Source organism: Sceloporus undulatus, chromosome 1 (assembly GCF_019175285.1).
Source record: "Sceloporus undulatus isolate JIND9_A2432 ecotype Alabama chromosome 1, SceUnd_v1.1, whole genome shotgun sequence".
Lineage (NCBI taxonomy): Eukaryota > Metazoa > Chordata > Lepidosauria > Squamata > Phrynosomatidae > Sceloporus > Sceloporus undulatus.
This window is the reverse complement of record NC_056522.1, coordinates 250,823,205-250,847,068: the sequence shown is the minus strand read 5'-3', so window position 1 is coordinate 250,847,068 and position 23,864 is coordinate 250,823,205. Positions and strand designations below refer to the sequence as shown.

The 23,864-nt window shown below is 43.7% G+C and overlaps 2 protein-coding genes across 2 annotated transcripts in view; one reads left to right on the top strand and one right to left on the bottom strand.

The window, feature by feature from the left end:
- The first annotated feature begins 10,919 nt into the window (after nt 1-10,919).
- LOC121927819 (tubulin alpha-4A chain) lies at nt 10,920-20,148 on the top strand. The gene is made up of 4 exons (XM_042461746.1): nt 10,920-11,032; nt 16,839-17,061; nt 17,295-17,443; nt 19,113-20,148. The coding sequence occupies exons 1-4, from the start codon at nt 11,030-11,032 to the stop codon at nt 20,082-20,084; spliced, it is 1,347 nt and encodes a 448-aa protein (XP_042317680.1). The 5' UTR covers nt 10,920-11,029; the 3' UTR covers nt 20,085-20,148.
- Nucleotides 20,149-22,520: 2,372 nt separating this feature from the next.
- Nucleotides 22,521-23,864, bottom strand: part of STK16 (serine/threonine kinase 16) — a 12,091-nt gene continuing 10,747 nt past the window's right edge. Inside the window, exons 6-8 of the mRNA XM_042461757.1 lie at nt 23,470-23,565; nt 23,182-23,303; nt 22,521-23,098 (exon numbers count right to left, since the gene is read on the bottom strand). Coding sequence (XP_042317691.1) covers nt 22,960-23,098; nt 23,182-23,303; nt 23,470-23,565 — 357 coding nt within the window. The 3' untranslated portion in view covers nt 22,521-22,959. The remainder of the gene's footprint in view (nt 23,099-23,181; nt 23,304-23,469; nt 23,566-23,864) is intronic.

Genomic DNA, 23,864 nt, shown 5'->3' with positions numbered 1-23,864 from the left:
GGGGGAAACCGGGGTGTGCACTGCAGCAGGTGAATTTGTCTGCCTTCTAGTGCATTGGTTTTAAGCACATTACCAGCTCACACTGGGAAATAAATTATAGAAAAGTTGGGAAATGTAACAAGCAGAGTGATGTCAGATGTGCATTTTAGAGATCCTATATCACTGGCCTTGCAAGAACTGCACTGGCTTCCAATTTGCTTATGGGCTCAATTCAAAGTTATGGTGTGGACCTATAAAGGGCTGATGAAGACACAAAAGTGTGGCCCTAAACCTAAAAGGAATGTTGCGGAACAAAAAAGTCTAGGGGGAAAAAACGATGCTACAAGAAATGGTTCAGTTTATTAAGAACAAAATAAAAGAAGTGAGTTGGAAATGTTATCAGTCTTACAGGCAGACAGAAATCGTATAAGATCTGTGTGCTTTGCCTGAAGATAGAATCAAATAAAAATATAAAATATCTTATAAAAATGCTAATATAGCCAGTATGTACAAGGCTAAGAAACTATATATTCCAACCAATGAGCAAAGTATATGGAGATGTCAGACATTCAAAGTACAAATACAGGTAGGTTTTCAACACCTCCAAAAAACATGTGGGAGGGATAACAATACGAGCCCATTACAGATATAAAATTAATATAATTCCCACAAAGGAATAAGGCTCTAGGGATTGTTAGCAAAGGAGAGCTCTATATCACTCTCCCAATCAAGAATGTGGTACACCTGTTTTACACAGACTGAGATCATTTAGCAGGGAATGCTATCCTGCAAGTATCTATACCTACTGTAGTTTGAATATTAGCAATTAAATACATACATGCAAAAGTTCAAATACACAAATCAGGGAAAGATGGAAGAAAAAGTTACAGCGTAATTGGGCATCCAGCATATAGTAAATAAGGATAAATCTATAGTATCTTTTTTCATTATTTTTTTTTATTAAAATGTAAAATTTGCCATATCTTTTCTCTATGTACCTTTTTAGGTTTATATTGGATAACTAACTACTTACTCATACTGGATGTGTCCACACAAATTGATATACCTCCAAAGCTGTTACAACAGGTATATTTGTAATATGATTAATATACAATATGGTCATTACATTCTTTTTGATAAATTACTGAGATCATTATTTAACTTTCTAGCCAATCTTGACCACTGAAGAAGACTTTTTGTCAAAACGCGTCTGGTCTTATCTCTGTTAATTTTATATCTGTAATGGACTCGTATTGCTATCCCTCCCACATGTTTTTTTGGAGGTGTTGAAAACCTACCTGTATTTGTACTTTGAATGTCTGACATCTCCATATGCTTTGCTCATTGGTTGGAATATATAGTTTCTTAGCCTTGTACATGCTGGCTATATTAGCATTTTTATAAGATTTTTATATTTTTATTTGATTCTGTCTTCAGGCAAAGCACACAGATCTTAGACGATTTCTGTATGCCTGTAAGACTAATAATATTTCCAACTCACTTTTTTTATTTTGTTCTTAATAAACTGAGCCATTTCTTGTAGCATTGTTTTTTTCCCCTAGACTTTTTTGTTCCGCAGCAAGTGCACCTATAAAGCCCTAAATGATTTGGGGCCAGGATATTTGAAAGCCCACCTCTTCCCATACAAGCCTGCTAATGGAACTGATGCCTGGGAAGATGGGCCAAAAGCAGCATGCCGCCACCAATACTAGAGTTCAGCAGCGCACAGTAAACACACTCCCGAACCCTAGCGTGTAATGGCGGCATCATGGCAGCATCCCATCCACATGCAGTGTACAGAAGTCACTGTGCATCGCTTATGTCACTGGTGTGCCAATGGCACACTCGTAATGTGCGCCCGGCACCTTAAAAAGAACCCGGGTTTTCTGCATTCTTTTTACTGCAGAGGGACACCACACAGTTTGCCTGCTGCAGCGTCCCTCTGAGTTAAAACGGACGCCTCCAGCCACCCTTTCGAGGCTGTATGTACCACGTCTTAATTTTTTTTTCTTGAAGTACCTATGTGGCCAGCCTGCACAAATGTGTCCCAGTATCACCTGAGCTGAGAAAAGCAACATCTTCAAAATGTAAACTTGTGACTAACATCATTGTCCTGAATGATTTTTAACATCTTTGCCTGATGAAGAATGCAGTGGAACTTTGAAAGCTTGCAGCATGTATTTTGTGCCTTTTGGCTGGCCAATAAAGGTACAGTATCACTGTTTTGTGGATTTTGGATGTTATTGTACTGAGTCTGACAGAGATTTCAAATCTGCAAAGGAGGCCTTGTTGAGTGTCCCAACATCACATGAAGATAGGGCTTTCTCTGTGGCAGTGCCTCAATTACGGTACTCCCAAGGAAGTTAGGCTGGCCCCATCTCTTTTAAGCTTTCAGCAGGGAGCTAAAACACTGCTGTTCTATAGGGCATTCAGTGTTTGAAGGCACTGTATTAACTGTTTTAAAACTGGATACTGGGATTGTTTTTAGGAGTTTTAAAAGAGTATTTTAATGTGCTTTTAAAATGATTTATCTCTGTATTGTTTTAATTTGTTTTTATTTGTTCATTACCTCAAGAGCCCTTGTGGGCTGGGAGGTGATAAAGAAATATTTTAAATAAAATAATAATAATAATAATAATAATAATAATAATAATAATAATAATAATAGATATTTGTCCCTTTTTTGTTTCCTTATACTGTGCGTGTTTTACATAATTTTGTAGCTGTCCTCTTTTGCAAGGTGCAGAATGTTAATTTTTTTAAAAAAAAAATTTCACGCAGTATCATAATTTAATTTCTAAGGTGATGAGGAGAGACATCAAGATCATAAACTAATAAACACCACACCTCCCCTTTAGTATTTGAAAAGTGACTGCTGTGTATCAAGCTCATAGCAGTAAATGTTATTATATCTAAGAAAGCATGCTGGGAGTAGTAGTCTCTGGATACAAGAAATAGGTGACCTGAAAATACACATTGTATAAAGCAGCTGTCAGTTCTAATAGATATCAGGATAGCCAGGGGGGGAAATCCGCAGTATCAAGGAGAACTAGAACACAGTCAAGACCATTATAAGCTGCAGATTGGAAGGGGAAGAGATTTGGAATAAGGCAACTCACTGGGGAGAAAAACATCAATATGGGTTTATATCTTCCCAGAATTCTTCTACTTTACCATGATCTTTAGTATACTGTCTACCTTACCTCTATGTTTAAGACAGACAGACTTGTGGATTTCAAAAAGAAAGTCCCAGAAAGCAGCTATCAGTTCTTGACCCAACGTGGTTGTCCCTCAAACCCAGTGCACTCCAGACACAACAGACAGCCTGGACCTTCAATACCAAACTGAAAGTTGTCATTGGTCATGAGCCTTTGCCCCTGCATCTCTTTGGCATAAGGCAAATCCCTTATGGCAGTTCGAGATAATTCCATAAATTCACAATAGGTAATTTCCTCTTGTCTGCTTTAAAACATGCTGTTCTTGGGGACTTTGGCCAGTTTAGATGTTTTAAAAAGTAGCAACTTAGGCACTATAAATGTGGTTTCCAGCAAAGAGCAAATTGCTATCCCAGAGGGTCTTTCAGGTATTAAAAAAATAAGTGTTCAGCCCCAAGCCAGCTACACTCAGTGTAACCAATGGGCTCATCCTATCCCACACAGTGATGATGGGTGATAAATACAAGCCAAAGATGCTTTTATCCTGCAAAAATCCTGCTTTTGTAGCCTTGTATGCTAAAATTCTGGCTTCCAGAGGCCTCTTTGTACTACACAGTTACAGTGTTGTGATTCCACTTTCACTGCTGTGGCTGTATCCTATGGAATCGTGGGGTTTGTAGTCTCAGGCGACACTGGAGCTCCCTGGCAGAGGATTATAAATTCCTTTCTCTAAACTGCAAATCCTAGGATTCCCTAGTATGTTGCCTTTGCCGTTAAAGTAGAATGACAGCACTGTACTTGTGTAGTGATGGAATTACAACTCAGAAGAACTGTGCACTGCATTGCTACAGATCTGGAAATACATAGTTGTTGGGTTGTGGCCTGGGTTGTTTTTTTAATCCTCTACAATCAGGGGAAGGCCAGAGAAAATGGTGTGTCATTGCTGCAAGAAGGAGGAGACAGCCTTGCTAGTTTTCATAATTTTGTTTGTCTGTTTCTTTAAAGGGCTAGCACAATATCCTTGTGTTTAACTTTTACAGCAAGACTGGGAGTACCCAGTCTCTCAAGATTACTTAGAGCTGTAGTCCTAAACATGTTTCTTAGACTGAGCTTATCTGTACTCAGTGAGATTTACTTACAAGTACAGTAATAATATACACATGTAGGAGGTTGTTAGACTAAAGTATTTTCAGTGGACCTTATTTTGATATAGCGTTGCCAGGAAGAAAAGGGATAGTGGTTCAAGTGTTGGATTAGGACACTGGGAGACCATGATTTAAATCTCCTCTCAGACATGAGAACCCACTGCATGACTAGGGCAAGTCTTATTCTCTCAGCCAATAGCAAATCTCTAAATAAACCTTGCAGAGGAAACCCCATGGTATGGATTTGCTTTAGGGTCACTGCACAACAAACACAACTATTAAAGGTGTAGAACCCCTGTCTTATTTTGCATTTGACCACCCTATGTCAGAATAAAAATGTTTAGAATTGTATTACAGAAATATAAAACATCTACCCTCCATTCACCTAATATCTATAACTCTGCTGTCATTTGGGTTTTAGGTGATTTTCATTCTTTTTTCAGAACTTGAAAGTAACATCTTAATTTTTATGTGGTTGTTGTTATATTTAAAGATGCATTATATTGCTGTTTATGTTGGTCTGTTTTAATTATTTGACCACAAGCTGCCATGAGTACTTGCTTATGGAGAAATATTTTCTAAATAAATAGATAGATAAAATTCAAGTATGTGCTACATTGCTTTTCTGGCAAGAAATGCAAGAAGAGGATACCTGATACTCATCTATTCGAAAGTTAATCTCATTGAGTTCAGTGTAACTTACATTTATCTAAATGCATATAGCATTACAGCCTAAGGCAAGGGTGGGAGTTATGGGGTCCACCAGATGTTACTGGACTTCAGTTCCCAGAATTCTTCTGCACTGGTTATGTTGGCTAGGCCTGGTGGGAGTTGAATTCAAACAACCGCTGGAGGGGCTTATGGTTTCTGCTGCACGCCTAAGGCAGAGTCACAGAAGTATAATTACCACTGAACGTCTGTGGGCTGGGCTGCATGGAAATTAGGAAAGCCAAATCTATCCAAACAAGGCAGAATGCTTAGATTTACAGAGCTGGAAGAGACACCATAGGCCATCTACATCCCTGATAAGCAGCCATCTGACCTCTATTATAAAAAAGTAAATGAAGAAGAGCCACCTTGTCTGGGCAGTCTGTTTCATGATCAGACAGCTCACACCACCAGGAAATTCTTCCTAATCTACTTCTGAATAGATGAGTATCAGGTATCCTCTTGTTATATGAAATCCCATTTATGAACCCATCTAAAAAATTAAACCCATCTGGTCCTACTCTCTAGAATAACAGAAAACAATGTTGTATCATCATGTATGTCACAGGCCTTCCAATATATATCAGTTCTGAATTACCTCTTGTCCAGACGCTTATCCACCTTACTTCCTATTCCCATGGTCTTTTTCTGAATCCTCTACAGAAATTTTGAAAAGGGGAATAACAAAGCAAGTTCTTGAGCCACCACAGAACAGCATAGGGAGAAAGGAAAGGTGGTCCTTGTAATGCTTTACCGAACAATGAGGGAATATATTAGCAGTTCAGATTTGGAGCAGTGATAAAAACAACTGGAAACAGAAACACAAGGAGAGGTCTACAGGATCCCATGGCTCATCCCCATATCCTCCATGCCTTGAAGATGGTGGACTACAAATTCCATCACCCCAACCCACATGGTTGCTGGCTGGGGATGATGGACACTGTGGTCCAACATCTGGAGCAGCCCTCAGACTGGGGGAAAATGTTCTAAATCACATTTCTGATTCCATCCCCCTATGTTTCTCTGCAGCATTGCCTAGGCAACAGTTTGAGTCTGAACAGCAGATTTTTGTTCAGGTAAGGGGAAAGAGAAAAACAGGTGTCAAGCCCAAGGCAAGGGGGGAAGATGAGCACAGCCCACTTGTGGAATGTTTTCATTTGAGTGGCTAAAAGCAAACAGTTTAGTGCTCTTTAACTCTGCATTTGCCGTTCTGTTGATAATCCAGGACTGATAAGGCAACATGTCTGGAATTTCTCACCCCTTCACACACACATTCTCTCTAGTAAATGGAGCCTTGACCTCTAAAGCAACAAATGAGCTTATGTTCTATTCCTTTCCAGGTTTCCTTGGTCATGGCTGTCCTGAAAACCCACCCAATGGACTGGAGAACTGGTATGTGTATCCCAGGTGCCCACAGAGGGAAGTATAAGATTGCACCTGTTGGACATGCACAAGCTGGTGCTTCATCCTTGATACCCAGGTAAGATTTAACAATGCTTTCTTGACATGCCTCTTGTGGAGCAACATTTGGGCATCCCAGGCAAGGAACTAATTTCACATACTTATATGCTCAGGAACGAGCCAGTGTGGTGTAGCGGTTTGAGTGCTGGACTGGACTAGGACTCTAGTAGGACACCAGGCTTTGAATCTCTACCCAGCCATGGAAGCCCCCTCTGAACAATTCTTGCCAAGAAAATCCTATGATAGGGTTGTCTTAGAGTTGTCATAAGTTGTGAAAAACTTGAAAGCACACAAAAACAATATCCAGTTCTACCACCAATACTTTACAGTTTTTTCTTACTTCACAGGCAGCATCTGCACTGCAGAAATAATGCAGTTTGATACTGCTTTAAATGCCATGGTTCAATGCTATGGAATTCTAGAAATTGTAGTTTTGTGAAACATTTAGCCTCCTCTATCAGAGAGCTCTGTTTCTATAACAAACCACAATTCCCAGAATTCATAGCATTGAGCCATGGCAGTTAAAGTGGTGTCAACCTTGATTATTTCTTCAGTGTGGATGCATCCCTAGTCTGGTGCACCTTGGCTGTCCCCTGCCTCCCTTCCCCTTCTTCTTGGACACTTATCCTAGTTCTGCTATTACTTTTTAAATTAAAACACACACACACCCATAGACAAAGTTTAGAACATCTAACTACAACTGTTGGTCTCACTTAGGCCTTTCTAAAGAGTCATAAAGTCAGCAACAAAACCATAGCAGGATGGCTTTCTCTCAGAGACAGTGCCCTGAGGATGGATTACCTGTCCTAGCAGGCACACCTGGAAATGCAGAAGACATGCAGCTCACACGCTCAGGCTTGTCATCACTACAGACAGTGCTCCCAAACAGAGGTGCTCAGGAAGGGAGGGATCTCTGCAGCCCTGAGGACAAGGGCTAATCTTAGTGCAAGGACAAACTGTAGATGCTGCTGATCTGCAGCTCTCACTTTTCTCACCTTTGCCTTATAGTGGTTACATCTGATGGAAGTTGCAGTTCTACAACATCTAGAGGACCACACTTTGCCAAACCCTGTCTTAGTAGTTCTGGTCAGAGGATACCTGTCCACATCCGTGATTTTTCTATTTTCAGGGCTTTTTAATGTCAGCCAACAGAGACTGTGTCTTCAAAGGGCTAGAGACTGGTGTCTGTGATGGGAGGGTGCCTATTGCTTATATGATATTATGTTAATGTGTTCATTATATTTTAATATGCTGCTATATTATGTTGGGCTGCGGGATGATGGGGTTTCCAGATATACTTAACTATATATAGGCTGTTAAGGTTTAATATAAATTAGTCCCATTGCAGCTTAAGGTTTATCACTCAAGGTCACAGGTGCAGTGGGGAGATAACACTGTGTGAGAGCTTAATTGTTTTGAGAGTTTTGCCAAGAGCCCGGACAGGAGGACATTACATCACCAGGGTGGAGATTCATCATTGCGCGGGAAAGAGTTATCCAATTAGTTTGCTTTATTGCTTGATGGGGAGGGATTGCTTGATGGGGTTATAAAAACAATATGTTCATGCTTACTTTCATTCCTGACAAAAAAGTCACTTCTGTTGTATGTATCTCTTTCTTCAATAAAGCTGTTCCTTTTTCAAAGTACAGCCTCTTGTTGTAAGAGGGGGGGCTGCAATTGAGAGCCTGACAAGTATCTCTTGACTGACTCCTATGTACTGTCCAGGAAGGATTACTGCACTACAGTCTTATAGTGCTGCTATTCCACTTTCACTGCTCTGACTGCCTCCTATAGCATTCTGGGAGGGGCATTTAGAATTCTCATCCAGAGAGCTCTTAGGCATCACTGAATTACAAACCCAGAATGCAACAGGAAGCAGCCAGAGCAGCAAAAGTGGAATGGCAGCAGATAAGAGTGTTGTTTGGTAAGAGGATCATGTAGTTTCCTACCAGCATAAAACTACTTGAGGGTAAAGCTAGTGTCTGTACATTTTCTCCAGCCCTGATCTCCCTCCCGATGTTATTAGAGTGTTGCTATTACTGAGTCAAGTCTTCTTCTCACACATACTTTGGACTACAGTTGCCAGAATGCTCTAGTCAGCATGCCACTGACCATATTGACTGGGATTTTGGGGATGAATGTAGTTTATTAACCCTAACCCTAACCCAAGAGCCTGTCCTGAGCATAGTTCAGCAAAGCCAGTTCTGATCCATATAGAGGAGAGGAAAACAGTGAGAGGGAAGCTCCCCTGCACCCAGTTGAGTGTCATGTGCAAGAAAGCAGTTTGTTGGAGAGATGATGCTATGCATGGTTGGGACAGAGCCAAAGTGGGCAGAGTCACTTTCCTTTTTAAATTTTCTCTCTGGGTCTTCTCTCCCCTCCCACTCACTAGCTGCCAGCCAGGGAGAAGACAGCTTTCTTTTGCAAGCAATCCAAACTCATTGAGTGCAGAGAATTTTTGAAAGTGGGAGGAGAGCTACAAGCAGATCAATATACCCATAAGATACATTCTGCTCTCTTCTCCAAACAGCTACATGTGGCAACATCCTTTCTCTTCATTTCCTGCTGCCTTGTTGCTCCTCCCAACAGAGCTGGAAAGGAGAGGAGTAAACCTACTAAGAACACACGGAAGCGCCCAAATCCCATGCATAAACGGGGTTTAAATCATTGACTATCGCAAGAGCGGGATTGTTTTCAGACAACATCGTGCGACTTTGGCATTAACCCAACATTAACTTGTGGAGAAAGCCGCAAAATCACCCCACATTTTAACTTTGGGAAAATCCTGAAGTCAAAAAGTAGCACGATTTTGCACCTTTCTGCATGGGTTAATGTTGGGTTAATACCAAAGTGCTCTGATGTGTATGAAAACAATCCCATTCTTGTGGGATATTCGTGGGATTTAAAGCCTGTTTATCCACAGGATTTGGTCTCTCTTTGTCTCCCGTGTGATAAACTCCTAAGAAACAGGTGAAGCTAGAGCCAAATATTGGATTTCTAGTCTTCATCAAGGCCAGAGGCACTGGGCTTTGAACAACCGCATGAACTCCAGAGTTTTATTTTTGCCAAATAGGAAGGTGCCACATGGGGAGAACCTCAGTCCCAACCATGAACAGCGTGGATTGCGCTCTGAATAACTGCATGATAAATCCCCAGGTGCATTTTTGCCAGATAGGAAGGTGCCACGTGGCTGGAACCTTTTGAATTTTGCCCCCATGCCAAAACATTGAACTTGTGCCAAAAATATCAGGGAGCCTACCACTAAGACCAGGCGGAAAGGAAGGAAACAGGGCATGCATTGTTGGCACACTCTTACTAAAGTTGGACCTTCCAAAACTCCCTTCTTTACAGACTGTAGTTGGTTTGGTGTTTTTCCCCCTTGTCTTGCTGGCTCTCTAGACTCGCTCCTCTATGCCTCTTATTCAGGCTGACCAGATGTCACAACTGCAAAGGAGGGCAAGGCACCACAAAATGTAGGGCATTCAAGGAAAATGTAGGACATGACAAAATAAAAGCTAGAAACACTCCTAGAAATGTAGATTCATGCTTCTTAGTCCTGCTCAAAATGGAGGACATTTTAACATTTCTTTTGGACAGAAAGCTGGAATGTAGGCAGGGCGAGCAGATGTCATAACCACAAAGGAGGACAAGGCACCCTTAAATTTAGGACGTGTAAGAAAAATGTAGGGCATGGTCGACTAAAAGCTCAAAATACTCCTAGAAATATACATCCCTGCTTCTTAGGTCCAAAACACACTGCAAAAATAATCCAGTTTGAGACTGCTTTAACTGCTCTGGCTAAGTGCTAGGGACCTCTGGGAACTGTAGTTGTGTGAAACAGTAAACTACAGACCTGGTATTTTCTAGCACTCAGCCGGGGCAGTTAAAGCGGTCTCAGACTGGGTTATTTGTGTAGTGTGTTTTGGACCTTAGTCGTGCTTAAAAAGGGAGGACATTTTGCAGTTCCTCCTGGACAGAAGAAATGTAGGGCATGTAGGTAGCAGGTAGGAGTGTGGGTATGTATTGGGGTTATGAAGTTTGTATATTATGGGAGGTTGAGCTTTGGAGACTTATTGATAAGGGGTATGTGGGGTATAAGCATGTATGTGTATGTAGTTAAGTAGTATGCATGGAACAGGTATTACGATGTGTGAATTAGGGGATTGACTGTAAGGAGAATGGATATGCAGTATGTGTTTTCCAGCTGTAAATGTTTTTAATTGAAATAATATGTATAGTTAATTTTTTAAAAAGAAAGACATGTAGGGCACGTCCTGGAAAAGGAGGTCACTATGCTCCTGTTTTTATCTGGAGCTAGTTTGGGGGATTGAGCCTTGGGAGCCGGACTAAGCTGCTGAGGGAAGGAAGACTCCCCCGCCTTCCCCCCCTAAAAAGCCTGCCCCTCCCAATCAAGAGGGGTTATGGGTGGGGGCGGGGCCAGTCTCTAGCCCCCCCCCTTTGCCCCTCCCCTCCCATATAATGCCTCTGCTGCAGGGCGCTTTGCACCAGACGTAGCTGCTTCTCACAGAGACTCCGTTGCCCCGACTCTTACGTGAGAACTCAGCCCCGCCGTCTCGCACCATGGTAAGAAGAAGAAGGGGGCCAGGGGGGGCCGTGGACCCGTGGAAACGCCCTAGGGACTGGACTGGGAAGGGCCGCTGGCCAAGGAAACCTGGCTCTTGCCTTACCTTTGGGAAGCTGCGGCGCTGGTTCTTGAGGGCGCCATCCAAGTTCCCGACTTAGGTCGCACCTCTGCGAGGGTTTTCTGGGCGGGTTTCTCCAGAGGAGGAGGAGGAGGGTTGCCCTTGCTGAGAGAGTGTGACTGGCCCTCCGCTCTGGGCCCCACAGCATTCTCCGACTCCCAGAATTCCATAGCATTGAGCCAGGATAGAGTTAAAGCGGTGCCAAACCGGGTTTATTTCTCTAGTGTGGATGCAGCCCCCTTAAAAATGTGACCCGTGGCTCCCTGCTCCCAATGGGAAGGACCTGGGGAATGCCTCCGGGGACACAGAAGGCTTCGCCGCAAAGGAGGTCAGGGCACCACAAAATGGAGGACGTTCCAGAGGCCACGAATCAAGAAATAAAGGCGGGATGGGAGGAGAAGGGAGAGCGCGGGCTCCTTGGGGCCGAGCTCAGGAGGGAGGGCGCCGTGTTGGGGAGGCGGGAGTGGAGGACGTGCCCAGGACCTGAATGCCATCTCCGAGGGGGCCCTGGGCTTGTCTTGAGAAGCCCTGGAGCCCTCGTCGTCGTGCGGCCGGTGTCCTTTTCGCGGACTATTAATAGAGGGAGAGGGAGCCAGATCCCGGGGCTGGAAATAGCCCGGCCGGAGTCCAAAGGAGGTCATCGTCGCCTCTCTTCAGGGGAGAGCTTGGCCAGGCCTATATTTAGCGCCCCAGCAGCAGCAGCAAGGACGTAGCCAAGGGGGGGTCCTTGGGGTCTGACCCCCCTTCCGTTAGATACAATGAATGGCGCCTGCCGCCACACCCAAGCCCCATGATAATGGTGACACTTAGTCTGGAACCCCCCCTTCCCAAAATCCTGGCTCCGTCTTGGCCAGCAGGCTGGAAAGGGGGGCCCTGGGGGCCCTGGCAGCGAAGGGGTCCGGTTCCCTAAAGGCTCCTCCTTTGCACGCAGCCTTCCTTCGGGGACTGCGTCACTTGTGAATGTGCGCCATACTTGGAGGCAGGGAGGGAGGGAGGGAGGGAGGCAGGCGGAAGAGAGCCATTTTAAAAGTAGCAGGCTTGGGCCAGCTTTTAAAACTCCTCCAATGGGGAGGGAGCAAACGTCCCGCCTTGACCCTCGGCCTCCCACCCCAGCCAGGGTCTGCATCTGGCACCAGAAACTGGCCCTTGACTTTGCCCAGGGCCCTCTTTTTCCAGGACGCCTCCACCATTTCCTCCTCCTCTCTGCGGAAGGAATCCCCAAATGCCCTCCATTTTGAGCACGGCTGAGAAGCGTGGGTTTATATTTTGTCCCTCGGCTGTCCTCCATTTGGCGGTGTCTGGTCCTCCTTTGCAGTGGGGACCCCTGCTCACCCTGGCTTTCTCCTCTTCATGGCTCCACCTGCCTCTTCTCTGATTCTGCAGAAGCCATCGAGAGGGATCTTGTAGCACCCTTGAGACTTAACTAAAGAAAGAATTTGGCAGGGTGAGCTTTCCTAGATTCAGATCTACTGCTTCAGATGCAGTCAATGCATTCAAGGAAGTCAAAAGTCCAAGTCATTTCTTATGGCAAATAGCCAGCATTATTTGAGGAAGTAGATTTGAGTCTACAAAAGTTTGTGCTGCCAACTTCTCTCTTTAGTTAGTGTCAAGGGTGCTACAAGATCTTCCTACATACTATTTCACAGACTTAACAGGGCTACTATATCTTTGAATGCTACCTCTGTGGAAGTCAGTAGCAGAGCCATGAGGAGGGCATTTCATGTGGAGTCCCAGCAGTTTGGGAGAGACAGGGAGGCTCCCACTTTTAAGTAGTCAACGGTTAAAAAGAGGAACTTATCAGTCACTTAGCTGGCTTGTTTTGGCATCCAGGCTAATCTTTGTATGGCGAACCTCCATCTCCATACGTTACACCATGTAGGAGGAGAGATGAACAGCAGTTAAGAGGAAGAAGCAGCTTAGCGCCCTCTAAACGGTTTTGGACTGCAGTGCCCAGAACTGGCCAGCCAGCATGGTCAGGGATTATGGAAGATCAGCTATAATAAATAGTGATTCAAAAAGAATGGTGCAAAAGTTAAGCTGTTCTTAATCTGGTTTGGCACCATTCTTTTTGAATAACCCTGGTTTTCCCCAGTAAGTAATGGTTTATAGAATCATAGAATTGGAAGAGAGCCATCCAGTCCAACCTCCTGCCATGCAGGAAATCTAAATCAGAGCATCCCCAACACTGCCTTCAAGTAGACCTCAGCTCAGGATGACCCTATGAATGAGACATCTCCAAGACCCTTTTATTCTCAACCTCTTTGCTCAGGTTCAAGCTCATGGACTCCCTGATTTGAATCTAGCTATCTGGCATGTGGCCTTCCTCTCTTTCTATTGCCTTCTATTGTCTTACTGTCTTTTCCAGTGAGTCCTGCCTTCTTGTGATGTGGCCCAAGTAGGACAGCCTCAGTTTAGTCATCTTGACTTCCAGGGAGAGTTTGCCTTGATCTGTTCAAGGACCCATTTGTTGTCCTTTTGGCCATCTATGGTAACAGTTTGTTGTAAATATATATTATAATGTATATTATCACCATTGTATGATAATAAAATTTTATTTATATTTCCCGCCTCTCCTTGTGGCCACCTAAGCAGTGAAGTTTGAAAATTATGTTCAGTCATTTGATTCTGTTTAGCTATTGGCCACTACAAAATGTAGCTTCACTGTGTTGTAAGAGTTCTCAGAAGACATTTGAAACTCTGCTCTCTTTATGAAATCAGGGTGGTGTTTTTTTTAAAGCATTGCTAGTTATGGATGCTGTTGGAATTAGGATTCAGGGGAAAACATGTTGTAGAAGGCGTTGAGTATGGCAAGTTGAGAAGTGCCCATTTAGATATATTAGAGGTGTTAAGAACTTGCAGCTTAAACAGAAGCTCACTAATTATTTTTATCCTTTCTGCAGTGAAACACTCGAAGCAAAGTAGAATCAAAAAGTTGTCTTACTGGTTAACAACCAATGGGTTTATCAAATGCAAAAAGGTGCACTTTTGAGGCTATTTTGCTTCTTGGGCTACTCCAAGAAGGAATAAAGATATTTAAGATGTCCAGGCTGAAACTGTTCATGTTTACTCATAGGTAACCCTCACTAAATTTAGCAGCTCTTGTAGTATGCCTTCAAATTGTCTCGAACTTATGATCTAGTCATAGTCTTAGAATTTTCTTGGCAAGATTTATTCATAGGGGGCTTGCTATTGCCTTTCTCTCAATGCACCCTACAGCACCTGATATTTTCTGGCCAGCTCCCTTCTAACATCTAGTTACTAACCAGGCCTGTCCCCTGCCTGTCTTCTGAGATCGAACAGTATTTGCTGTCTCATTGTGCAGGTGCATGAGCTCTGCTTCTGGAGTGCCAGCTTTGTGCTGACAGGCCAAGAGAAGCCCTCAAGGGGGGGGGGGGGCAAAGCTAGTTGCTTTCAAGCCAGAGGGAGAAAGGGTTTTGGGGGGCCCCCCCCCCCCGCAACAAACCCCTACCCACTGAAAACCCTAGAACAGCACTGATAATCCAGCTGCATACTCCCATTATTTAGTTCTTTGTGCAAAGGATAGGAGTACCCTATCATTTGAGGCATTATTTGTTATCTACATTTTTGTACACCTTGGACTAGGATTCATTACTTTGGTGAAGAGGGTGCCTTTATTTTAAAGTTAATAGCCAATAATGGCACTGAGGACATCCTGCTTGCAAACCCCAGATTCCCCCTTCCTGGGTCTTGGCAATTGAAGGCTACTCCCGCCCTGCCAGTATGCTTTCCAGTGAGCAACTAAGTGATTCAGTCTCCCTGGAATGGATAAGGATCACATCTTGATCCTCGAAGTGAAAGGGGACGAGTTTGAAGCACAATGTTGTTGGTGCTCAGGCCCATTTAGCACCTGGCTTAGTGTGTTGGCACAGAATCAAGACTGCTGCAGTAACAAGGTTGTCATTTCCCTGGGCTGGGTTGCCCAACAGGCTGGATAGCTCTGCAAATAGCTACCTTTCCAGACCTAGTTGTGATGGTGTGTCCCTCTGAATACCAGCTGGTATGTACTCTCCAGATGCATCAGCACTTTGTGATTTTTCTTTCTTGGGCTGTTACCAGCTTGGCCACTAAAGTCCACACTGCAGTATGACCTTCCAATTCATCCTTTTGGTGAGGTTGCAGTCACATTGTAACCAATTGTAACCCTGGAATGGGTTTCTGGTTTCTGGATCTGTTTATGAGTACAATGTGCAACTCTTCCTCCTCTCCCTCCTCCTTCATTCTACTGTGGGCTGGAGTCTCTGTTAGCCTTGATACACATGCTGTCTGTGAGCAGCAAGGGCTAATTGTGGTGCAGTGAGTGTTCTGCAGTGCTGTCACTGCAGTCTTGGTTCCAAGTGGAAATGACTGGATGTAACCTGTGTGGATTCACATACCTTTGTCCTGGGGAATGCCTATACCATGTCCTAGCATGCTTTCCTAATCAGGGTGTTGTCAGGATGTATGCATGTGGTGTGTCAACCAGTGAAATTTATTGTAGTGGCGGCAGAGGAGAGACGCACAGTATAGAGGCCTGTATGCATTTTTTATAGATTGTAGAGAGTGTGGGTGTCCCAAGAAAGTGTTCTCTGAGCATGTACCATAATATGTAGAAAGTCACTAAGTGGCAGTTTTAACAATCCTACTATATCTGCTCACTTCAGACACTTGCCACCACCAGGTTCTTTAATAGCCACTCAGTGGAAATAAATGGGATTGGGGGGGGGGGGGTTGGAGCTTTCAGTTTAATGTGCTGTTGTGGCAATGGTGTGCAAGTTGTTTGGGATTTATGACTACCCTATCATGGGGTTTTCTTGGCAACATTTGCTCTGAGGAGGTTTGCCATTGCTTTCTCCTGAGGCTGAGACTTGCCCACTGTCACCCAGTGGGTTTCATGGCCAAGCTGGGAATTGAACCCTGGTCTCCAGTCATCATCCAACACTCAAACCACAATACCATGCTGGTTGTACATAGTTCAGGTTCATTTCTTCCTCTGCCCGCATTTACTTTGACATTTAACAGGTATATGTCAATGATCCTACTGTTCTGTTCTGTAACCCCTTCAGATATGATGCGTCAATCTGCAGCACAGGTGCCACAAAATGCACTATGTGCATGTGTGTACTTGGCTGTGACATGTCTTTCCCATGTCACTTTGTGCTGCTCTTTGGCTTAATAGGGCTAGAGACAAAACTGTATCAAGGCTTGGGGGTGGTTTGCAAGTAGTGCTCACCAACATCCTGCTGTGAAATGTTCTAGACAGAGCCACACCTCTCGAAATATTTTTTTTTCTTATTGATGAGTCAAGAATAGTCAACTTAACCAGTTGATCTAACACCTCCCACTACTAAGGGTGTACAGCCTGCTCTGCGTTCAGTCCCTCAGGGTCCATAACTTTGATTTGCTTTTGATAGGATTATCACATTGATCACATTTTACTGGATGATGCTCAGAATCCAATACCAAAATGGTGTAGTAATTGGAGAATTTGATTGGGTTTTGGGAGATTCTAGTTCTTAGGCCCCCTCCTTAAGCCACTTTGGGCCAGTCACTCATTTTCTGCATGATTTACCTTACCAGGTTGTTATGAGAATAAAGTGGAGACAGGAGAGGCATATATGCCATTTTGAACTTACTGGAGATATGTGTGACATAAATGTTACTAATAAATCTATTATTTTTCTCTACAGCGTGAGTGTATTTCTATCCATGTTGGCCAGGCTGGCGTGCAGATGGGTAATACTTGCTGGGAATTGTATTGCTTGGAACATGGGATTCAACCTGATGGACAGATGCCAAGCGAGAAGACCATTGGGGGTGGTGATGACTCCTTCACCACCTTCTTCTGTGAAACTGGTGCTGGGAAACACGTACCTCGGGCTGTCTTTGTGGACTTGGAACCCACTGTGATTGGTGAGTGTACATGTATGACTCTAGTCCTTTAATAGGTTGCATAGGTTACTCTTCCCATTTTCCCTGTAGTCTGGCTGTTGGTGTTGGTTTGTACCCTTCAGCAAAACAATACCCAAATACTAGCTCGGTGACAGGTAGCCACAAGGCCAAATTTGGCTCTTAAGAAGTTTTGTCTATCTGAAACCACTCACTATACTTAACATTTCTTCCCCCACATCCCCATCCTTTTCTAGATGAGATTCGTACTGGGCCTTACCGCCAGCTCTTCCATCCTGAGCAGATGATTACTGGCAAAGAAGATGCTGCCAACAACTATGCTCGTGGGCACTATACTATTGGCAAAGAGATCATTGACTTGGTGTTGGACAGGATCCGGAAACTGGTATAATTATAGCGAGGGATGGTGGGAGGCTCATGGGGAGAATGGAAGGAATTACTGAGGGGTGGCAAACAGTGCTGAGCTAGAACTTGCAGCTGGAGGGAGGATCTTTAGAGGCCAAGGATTTAAGTTGACAATATTTTTTTCATGGAACTTTTGCTGCGAGTCAGATATGGTATTGTCATATGAAGCTGTATGGCATGGATGACTGCACCTCATTCTGTTTCTGTACTCCACCCAATCTCTTATAAGACAAGTAAAGTTGTGCTAGAAGTTCTCTAGTCAAAGATAGAGCAAATCAATGTGACATTTAGGGCCACCATCTCCCTACTTTTTTTTCTTTGCTCTTGTAAACCCACCACCATCATGTTGCCAAATCAGCAACAGAAGAAGCCATTAAGTAGCAGGATGTGCCCCTTTGAGTTCAGCTTTAAATCTAGAAGGTTGATGTTCTAGTTCTCTCCCTTGTGTGCACAGTTCTTGTTTGCTGATAGTGCCAAGACAAAAAGAACTATGGGTGATGTGGTTTGCCCCAGTAGTTACCATCCACTACGTCTTTAGGTCCCTGCCCCCTCTTAATCTCACTGCTTTAGCAACCCAGATTCTTCCTGGAACACCTGATTCTCATCCCTCCCATCCACCCCAAAGTACACAGATCACTCCCTTAAGGACTCACTCTTGGCTCAGTATATAGTCTCTTCTGCATACTTTTCTAAACTTCTGCCTTTTCCTCCTTGGGTTTTTTTCCTCCTCATCTGTTACCAGGTGGTTGTTGTTTGTTTGTTTTTATCCTGATGGCTGTGTGAATCTTCTTCAGGCCAAGCGTGCATGGGATGTGTTTCCCTAGCACCATCGTATATGGTGACTACTCAGCAGTAGATCTTAGAGTGCCAGTTGAAGATCAGTAGTGTAGGCACACTACTGATCAGTAGTGTAGTGTTGAAGATCAGTAGTGTGTTCTGCCTTGATACACAACAAATTCCTATGTGCTCTTGAGTCTGCTTGTTTGAGTGCCCTCTACCCTTTTGGCTGAGGTTTGGGTAAAGAGAAGACTGCCTCCCACACATCAATCTCATCCCAAATGATCATGAGAAATGGTTTATGCTCCTTTCCATTTGACTGGGAATCTGAAAAGAGGAAGCTGGGGTGTTTTTTTAAACTTCCTTGCAGCCCTCTACAAAGAGTTATCCCAACATATATGGGGGAAATGAACAATATGAAGCTGATCTTTCACTCTTATTTGGGGCGGGGGGCTGGAAACAGTGCAACCTCTTTCTTTTTCTACTTTGTCTGAAATGACAAGATTACAGTTGTGATGCGAAGGAGCTTTTCAATCCCTAGCCAGAGGATAGAATGGTAGCTTGCCCTGGGTCACATGTATTGTTTGTTGCAATACTTCATTGCTACAAGTGTAATACAATACACTGTCTCCTAACCTTCAAGTAAACTGTTGCTTCTAGAGTAGAAAAAGGAGGTGACAGGAGACTAGCAAGGACAAATTCCCTCCAGATTGCCGTATGATTAATTGCATCAAGTTACATGGTGTTTTAAGTCCATAGGTTAGGGATAGATCCCTCTGGTGCATCTCCCAGGTCAGAACAGCACACTGCATTGCAGGGTGGAAAGAATGTATTGATATTTAGCAACAGTTTCTCTTTTGGGTCTCCAACAGGCTGATCAATGTACTGGACTCCAAGGATTTTTGGTCTTCCACAGCTTTGGAGGAGGCACTGGTTCAGGATTCACTTCCTTGTTGATGGAACGCCTTTCTGTTGACTTTGGCAAAAAGTCCAAGCTAGAATTTGCTATTTACCCAGCTCCACAGATCTCCACAGCAGTGGTGGAGCCCTACAACTCCATCCTCACCACGCACACCACCCTTGAGCACTCAGACTGTGCTTTCATGGTGGACAATGAAGCCATCTATGATATCTGCCGCAGGAACCTGGACATTGAGCGTCCAACTTACACAAATCTCAATCGCCTTATCAGCCAGATTGTGTCCTCCATAACAGCCTCCTTGCGCTTTGATGGTGCCCTCAATGTAGATCTAACAGAGTTCCAAACCAACTTAGTGCCGTACCCTCGCATCCATTTCCCTCTGGCCACTTACGCCCCAGTCATCTCTGCAGAGAAGGCTTACCATGAGCAGCTTTCAGTTGCTGAGATCACAAATTCTTGTTTTGAACCTGCTAACCAGATGGTGAAATGTGACCCTCGTCATGGCAAATACATGGCCTGCTGCCTTTTGTACCGAGGCGATGTCGTGCCCAAAGACGTCAATGCTGCAATTGCTGCCATAAAGACCAAGCGCAGCATTCAATTTGTAGATTGGTGCCCCACAGGCTTCAAGGTGGGAATTAATTATCAGCCTCCAACTGCGGTTCCTGGTGGAGACCTAGCCAAGGTGCAGCGAGCAGTATGCATGTTGAGCAACACCACAGCCATTGCAGAGGCCTGGGCCCGCCTGGATCATAAGTTTGATCTGATGTATGCCAAACGGGCCTTTGTGCATTGGTATGTAGGGGAAGGCATGGAAGAAGGGGAGTTCTCTGAGGCACGAGAAGACATGGCTGCCCTGGAGAAGGATTATGAAGAGGTGGGAATTGACTCATATGAAGATGAGGAAGAGGGAGAAGAGTAAATGTAAATGGCCTGCTTTGTTTGAACCTTCCTTTCCATTAAAGAATGCTTGGATTTAATCTGCATTCCTGTCAAATGTGTATTTCTTGTCCAATACCATAGCTTCTCTATTCCCATAGAGTAGCTCTACTGAATGCAGTTGCTGTCCAGTTTTACCATGCAGTGGCTCCCCCACTCCTTGACAGGATGTAAAAATGGGAAGTAGATTTCTTAGTAGCTAAAGTTAAGCAACTTGATACACCAGTATTGCTCCTCCTGATCTCCAGATTTTTCTTTCTTTTAAAAAAAAATGCTGGCATAGGAGAAAATGAAAAATTAGGTTCTAGCACCATCCTTATTGCCAAGAAAGCACTAACCCCCATAGGGCATTTTTAAGAAATAAAAAGGGCTAGTTACCCCAGTGTACTTGGTTTAGAAGCTTAACTAGCCACCCACAAATATAATACTGGGGGACAAGCATTACCAGTTTATCTAGTGTGGGGTGGATATCATCTTCTCCTTTGTGGGGGCAAAGTATGTGATTTGGACTTTGAGCACAAGACCCCATCTCTGTCACACTACTTGTCTCTGCACCTCATTAGTTTCCTGGATTTGGTAAAGTGATTTTGTGTCTTAGGACTAAGATCTAATCTTTGAATGGTTCTTAAATTCCTGGGAAATTGTGTCTCTTTTAGCCCTACAAGTTTCTGGGAAGTGGGTGTTTTGTGAGAGGCCACACCCATTCTAGCAGCCATTTTGTGACTCCTCATGAAATTCCCTCAAAATGTCTTATCAGCTCAGAAAGGTTGGAGATGCCTGCTTGAAATAATCATGGTGTGTGCCATCTAGAACGGTGCACACCAAAATGGCACCCGGGGCGTTATCGTTAGGGCCTGGAGTGTGCGGACGCTAGCCCTCATCCCACCCACAGGCTGGCACAAAGTGCTGGTCTGTATAGCCTCTGTCAGTGTAGCTCAGAAAATCCCATTCAGACTTCTCAGTTTTAAAGTAATGGCATTTCCTCTTCATTACTTCTCTTTCTAGATTGTAAGCCTACGGGCAGGGAACTAACTAAAAGGTTGTATGTACAGCACTGTAAATTTACAGCGCTTTATAAATAAAGGTTGATAATAATAATAATTACATAAAATCCTTTTACACTGCAGCCTGCTACCATGGGCCATTTTGCTGACCATACTGCAGAATATACATGTCGCTTAAAGAGTATGTTCTTAAAATTGTACCTTTTATCTTGACCCAAAGACTGGTGCACTTCTGGAGAAATTTTCTTGTGGCCCGCTTCCTTTCTGCTAGGGTTAGTTTTTTTTTAAAAAAATGGTTTTTTTATTATTTTCATGCTAGGGTTAGTTTTAAAGGATAAGCATGTTGCATGTATACCACATCTAATCCCCCAGTAGGTTTCAGCTGCCCCACTGAGGTAAGCAGTCATGTATGAAGCCCTTTCCAGCATTTCAGACAATACATTGGACTAAACGTTCACGATCTCTGACAACTAGACATGCAAGCTCGGTATAATAGGAGCTGTAGTCCTTTAAGTAGTGTGTGGGCTTTAAAAAAAGGTGGATAAGAGACTAGCTGAGAGGACAACAATTTTAAAATCTGGATGGAAAATATGATCTTCCCCTCTTCTACCTTCTGTTTCTGTAAACAAAGTGCTTATTCATTGATCTACAAGTTTCACAACCACTAGAGTGCTGTAGAAGATGAGAGGCCGACTTGAAAAAAATGTCTTAGCCCCAAGTTAGTCTCCAGTGGCCTCACCAACCTATGCTCCACCCTCTTTTGTACCAGGCAGAGATCCAATCTTCTCCTCACCCCCTGCTTTTTGCTGTGACTATACATGGACAATATCACATAAATCCAGAAAGAAGTGCCAGTCTTCACTCATCCTCATAAGTGGAGGTGGGTGAAATGGTATGAACTTTCTTGGCCTTTCTAAGCTTACTGCTACATACAACTAGATTTCACTCTGGTACCATTTTCTTTTGAATAGAAATGCTTTTCTAAACTTGTTAAGAATAGCCACTGCTCTTGCTATCACATGGGTATATGCCTGAAGAGTGAATTTGTTCCAGTCAGACAAAATTAGTAGTGAGGATAAATAGAGCAGCTCTTCACACTTTTTGGGCTGTGTGTGTACAATGCCTAGTAAATTGTACATTATGAAATAAATTAGTCTGGAGTTTGTGCTTCAACAGAGTAAATCAGCTGTCATTCTGGGAACATCCCAACCATCAGAAAATTAAAACAAGATTTTTTATCCTCTACTACTCTATCCCTCTGAATAAATTAGACAAAAAGAGCAAATGCACTATAGAGCTACATGATGCAGAAAAGAAAGTGGACCAACGTGAGATGAATGGACAAAGGAAGACTATAATAGTTGGATCACCTCTACCCACTCACCCCTCAAAAAATTAGAAATCACTGATGCAGCTATATTGTAAAGACTTTATTCAACACACAGGCACTGAGGGTGTGCCTGCACCAAAATAAATAGGGCACCAGCCCAACAATAATTAGAAGCTATAGTTAAGTTTTTAAAAACTTAATGGGGCCATCTTTCCCCCAACGGATGAGGTATCTTGGATGCCTTGCACAGCATCCTATTTGGTGGGGGGGGGGGGAGCAAGCTGCCAACAGACAAGTTGAGACCCAGTAAGATTCTTGAAATGCATGCTAGGGCACCAGTGAAAATGACAAGGCCAAATTATAACAATCCCAAAGCAAGAGGTGGCCCCACTGTGGAAGAGTGCCTGAAGGAAGGTGTCAAGCAGAGAACAGAAATATGTCTTGGCTTTGAACTTAACCTCTTGAGGTCCCATCTGGGCTGCAGCTCCTCTCCTGACCCTATCTCTTCCAAATATTCAGTGGGCTCAGATGCGTGTGTTGTCCTGTCCAGCAGGGGGTGGCTGTATCTCTTCAAGCTGGCAGATGATGTCAGCAATGTATGGGCGCTGCTGAGGATTCACTATCATTATAGAGGAGAGGAGACGTTCCAAGGCAGGTGAGTACCTGTAATTTAGAGGCTGTTCACATTGGATCTTCTTGGGGACAAGACCAGCTTTGAGCCTCCCTTCCATGTAGCAATTTCTTACCTGGTATTCTGGGGTACACTGAGATCATTCTGCACAGCCAAGGCCACACTGTCCCCCTTTTGGAAGATCATGTCATAAGGCCCCTCACCAAACATCATACAGTACAGAACACAGCCTAAGGACTAAGGAAAGTCAAGATGAGTGTATGCAGAAGAAGGCTGGCCCTAGAATGGAGAGACACCACAATGACAGAACTTCCCTCCCCTGCACAAGAATAAACGGCAGCATTTGAGTACTTGCAGACAGTTGATCAATATGTTTTTTCTCAGCAGAAATTAAGGCCCTTACCCAGATGTCGGTACGTTCATCAATAATGCAGTCACGTTCAACAGTGAAAAGTTCTGGTGCTCGGTAAGAGATAGTGCAGCGTTGAGCAGCCCAGTCCTGTGAGATAACGGGACAGAACTGAATTTTAGCTGCAGAGTAATGACAGGGCAGGGGCATGATCAGAAGTTCCAGCTTTCCTCTCTGGAATATTCTTGCAAATGCCTACTGGTGGTTATGATGCAACAGCAGCAGTAAAGATGTTTCAGTGCAGCAACAATAACATTAAATGAAAAAGGGCAGGAAAGACCTAGCACAGACATCAGCCAAGAAAGCAATTGTGGGTTCCCTGCCTACCTGTGAGCCTAATAATAATAATAATAATAATAATAATAATAATAATAATAATAATAATAATA

What these genes read in the sequence shown, in the direction of transcription:
- LOC121927819 (XM_042461746.1), top strand. An exon ending in CTTGGAACCCACTGTGATTG is followed by an intron (nt 17,062 to 17,294) that starts GTGAGTGTACAT and finishes ATCCTTTTCTAG; the next exon opens with ATGAGATTCGTACTGGGCCT. An exon ending in TGGACAGGATCCGGAAACTG is followed by an intron (nt 17,444 to 19,112) that starts GTATAATTATAG and finishes GGTCTCCAACAG; the next exon opens with GCTGATCAATGTACTGGACT.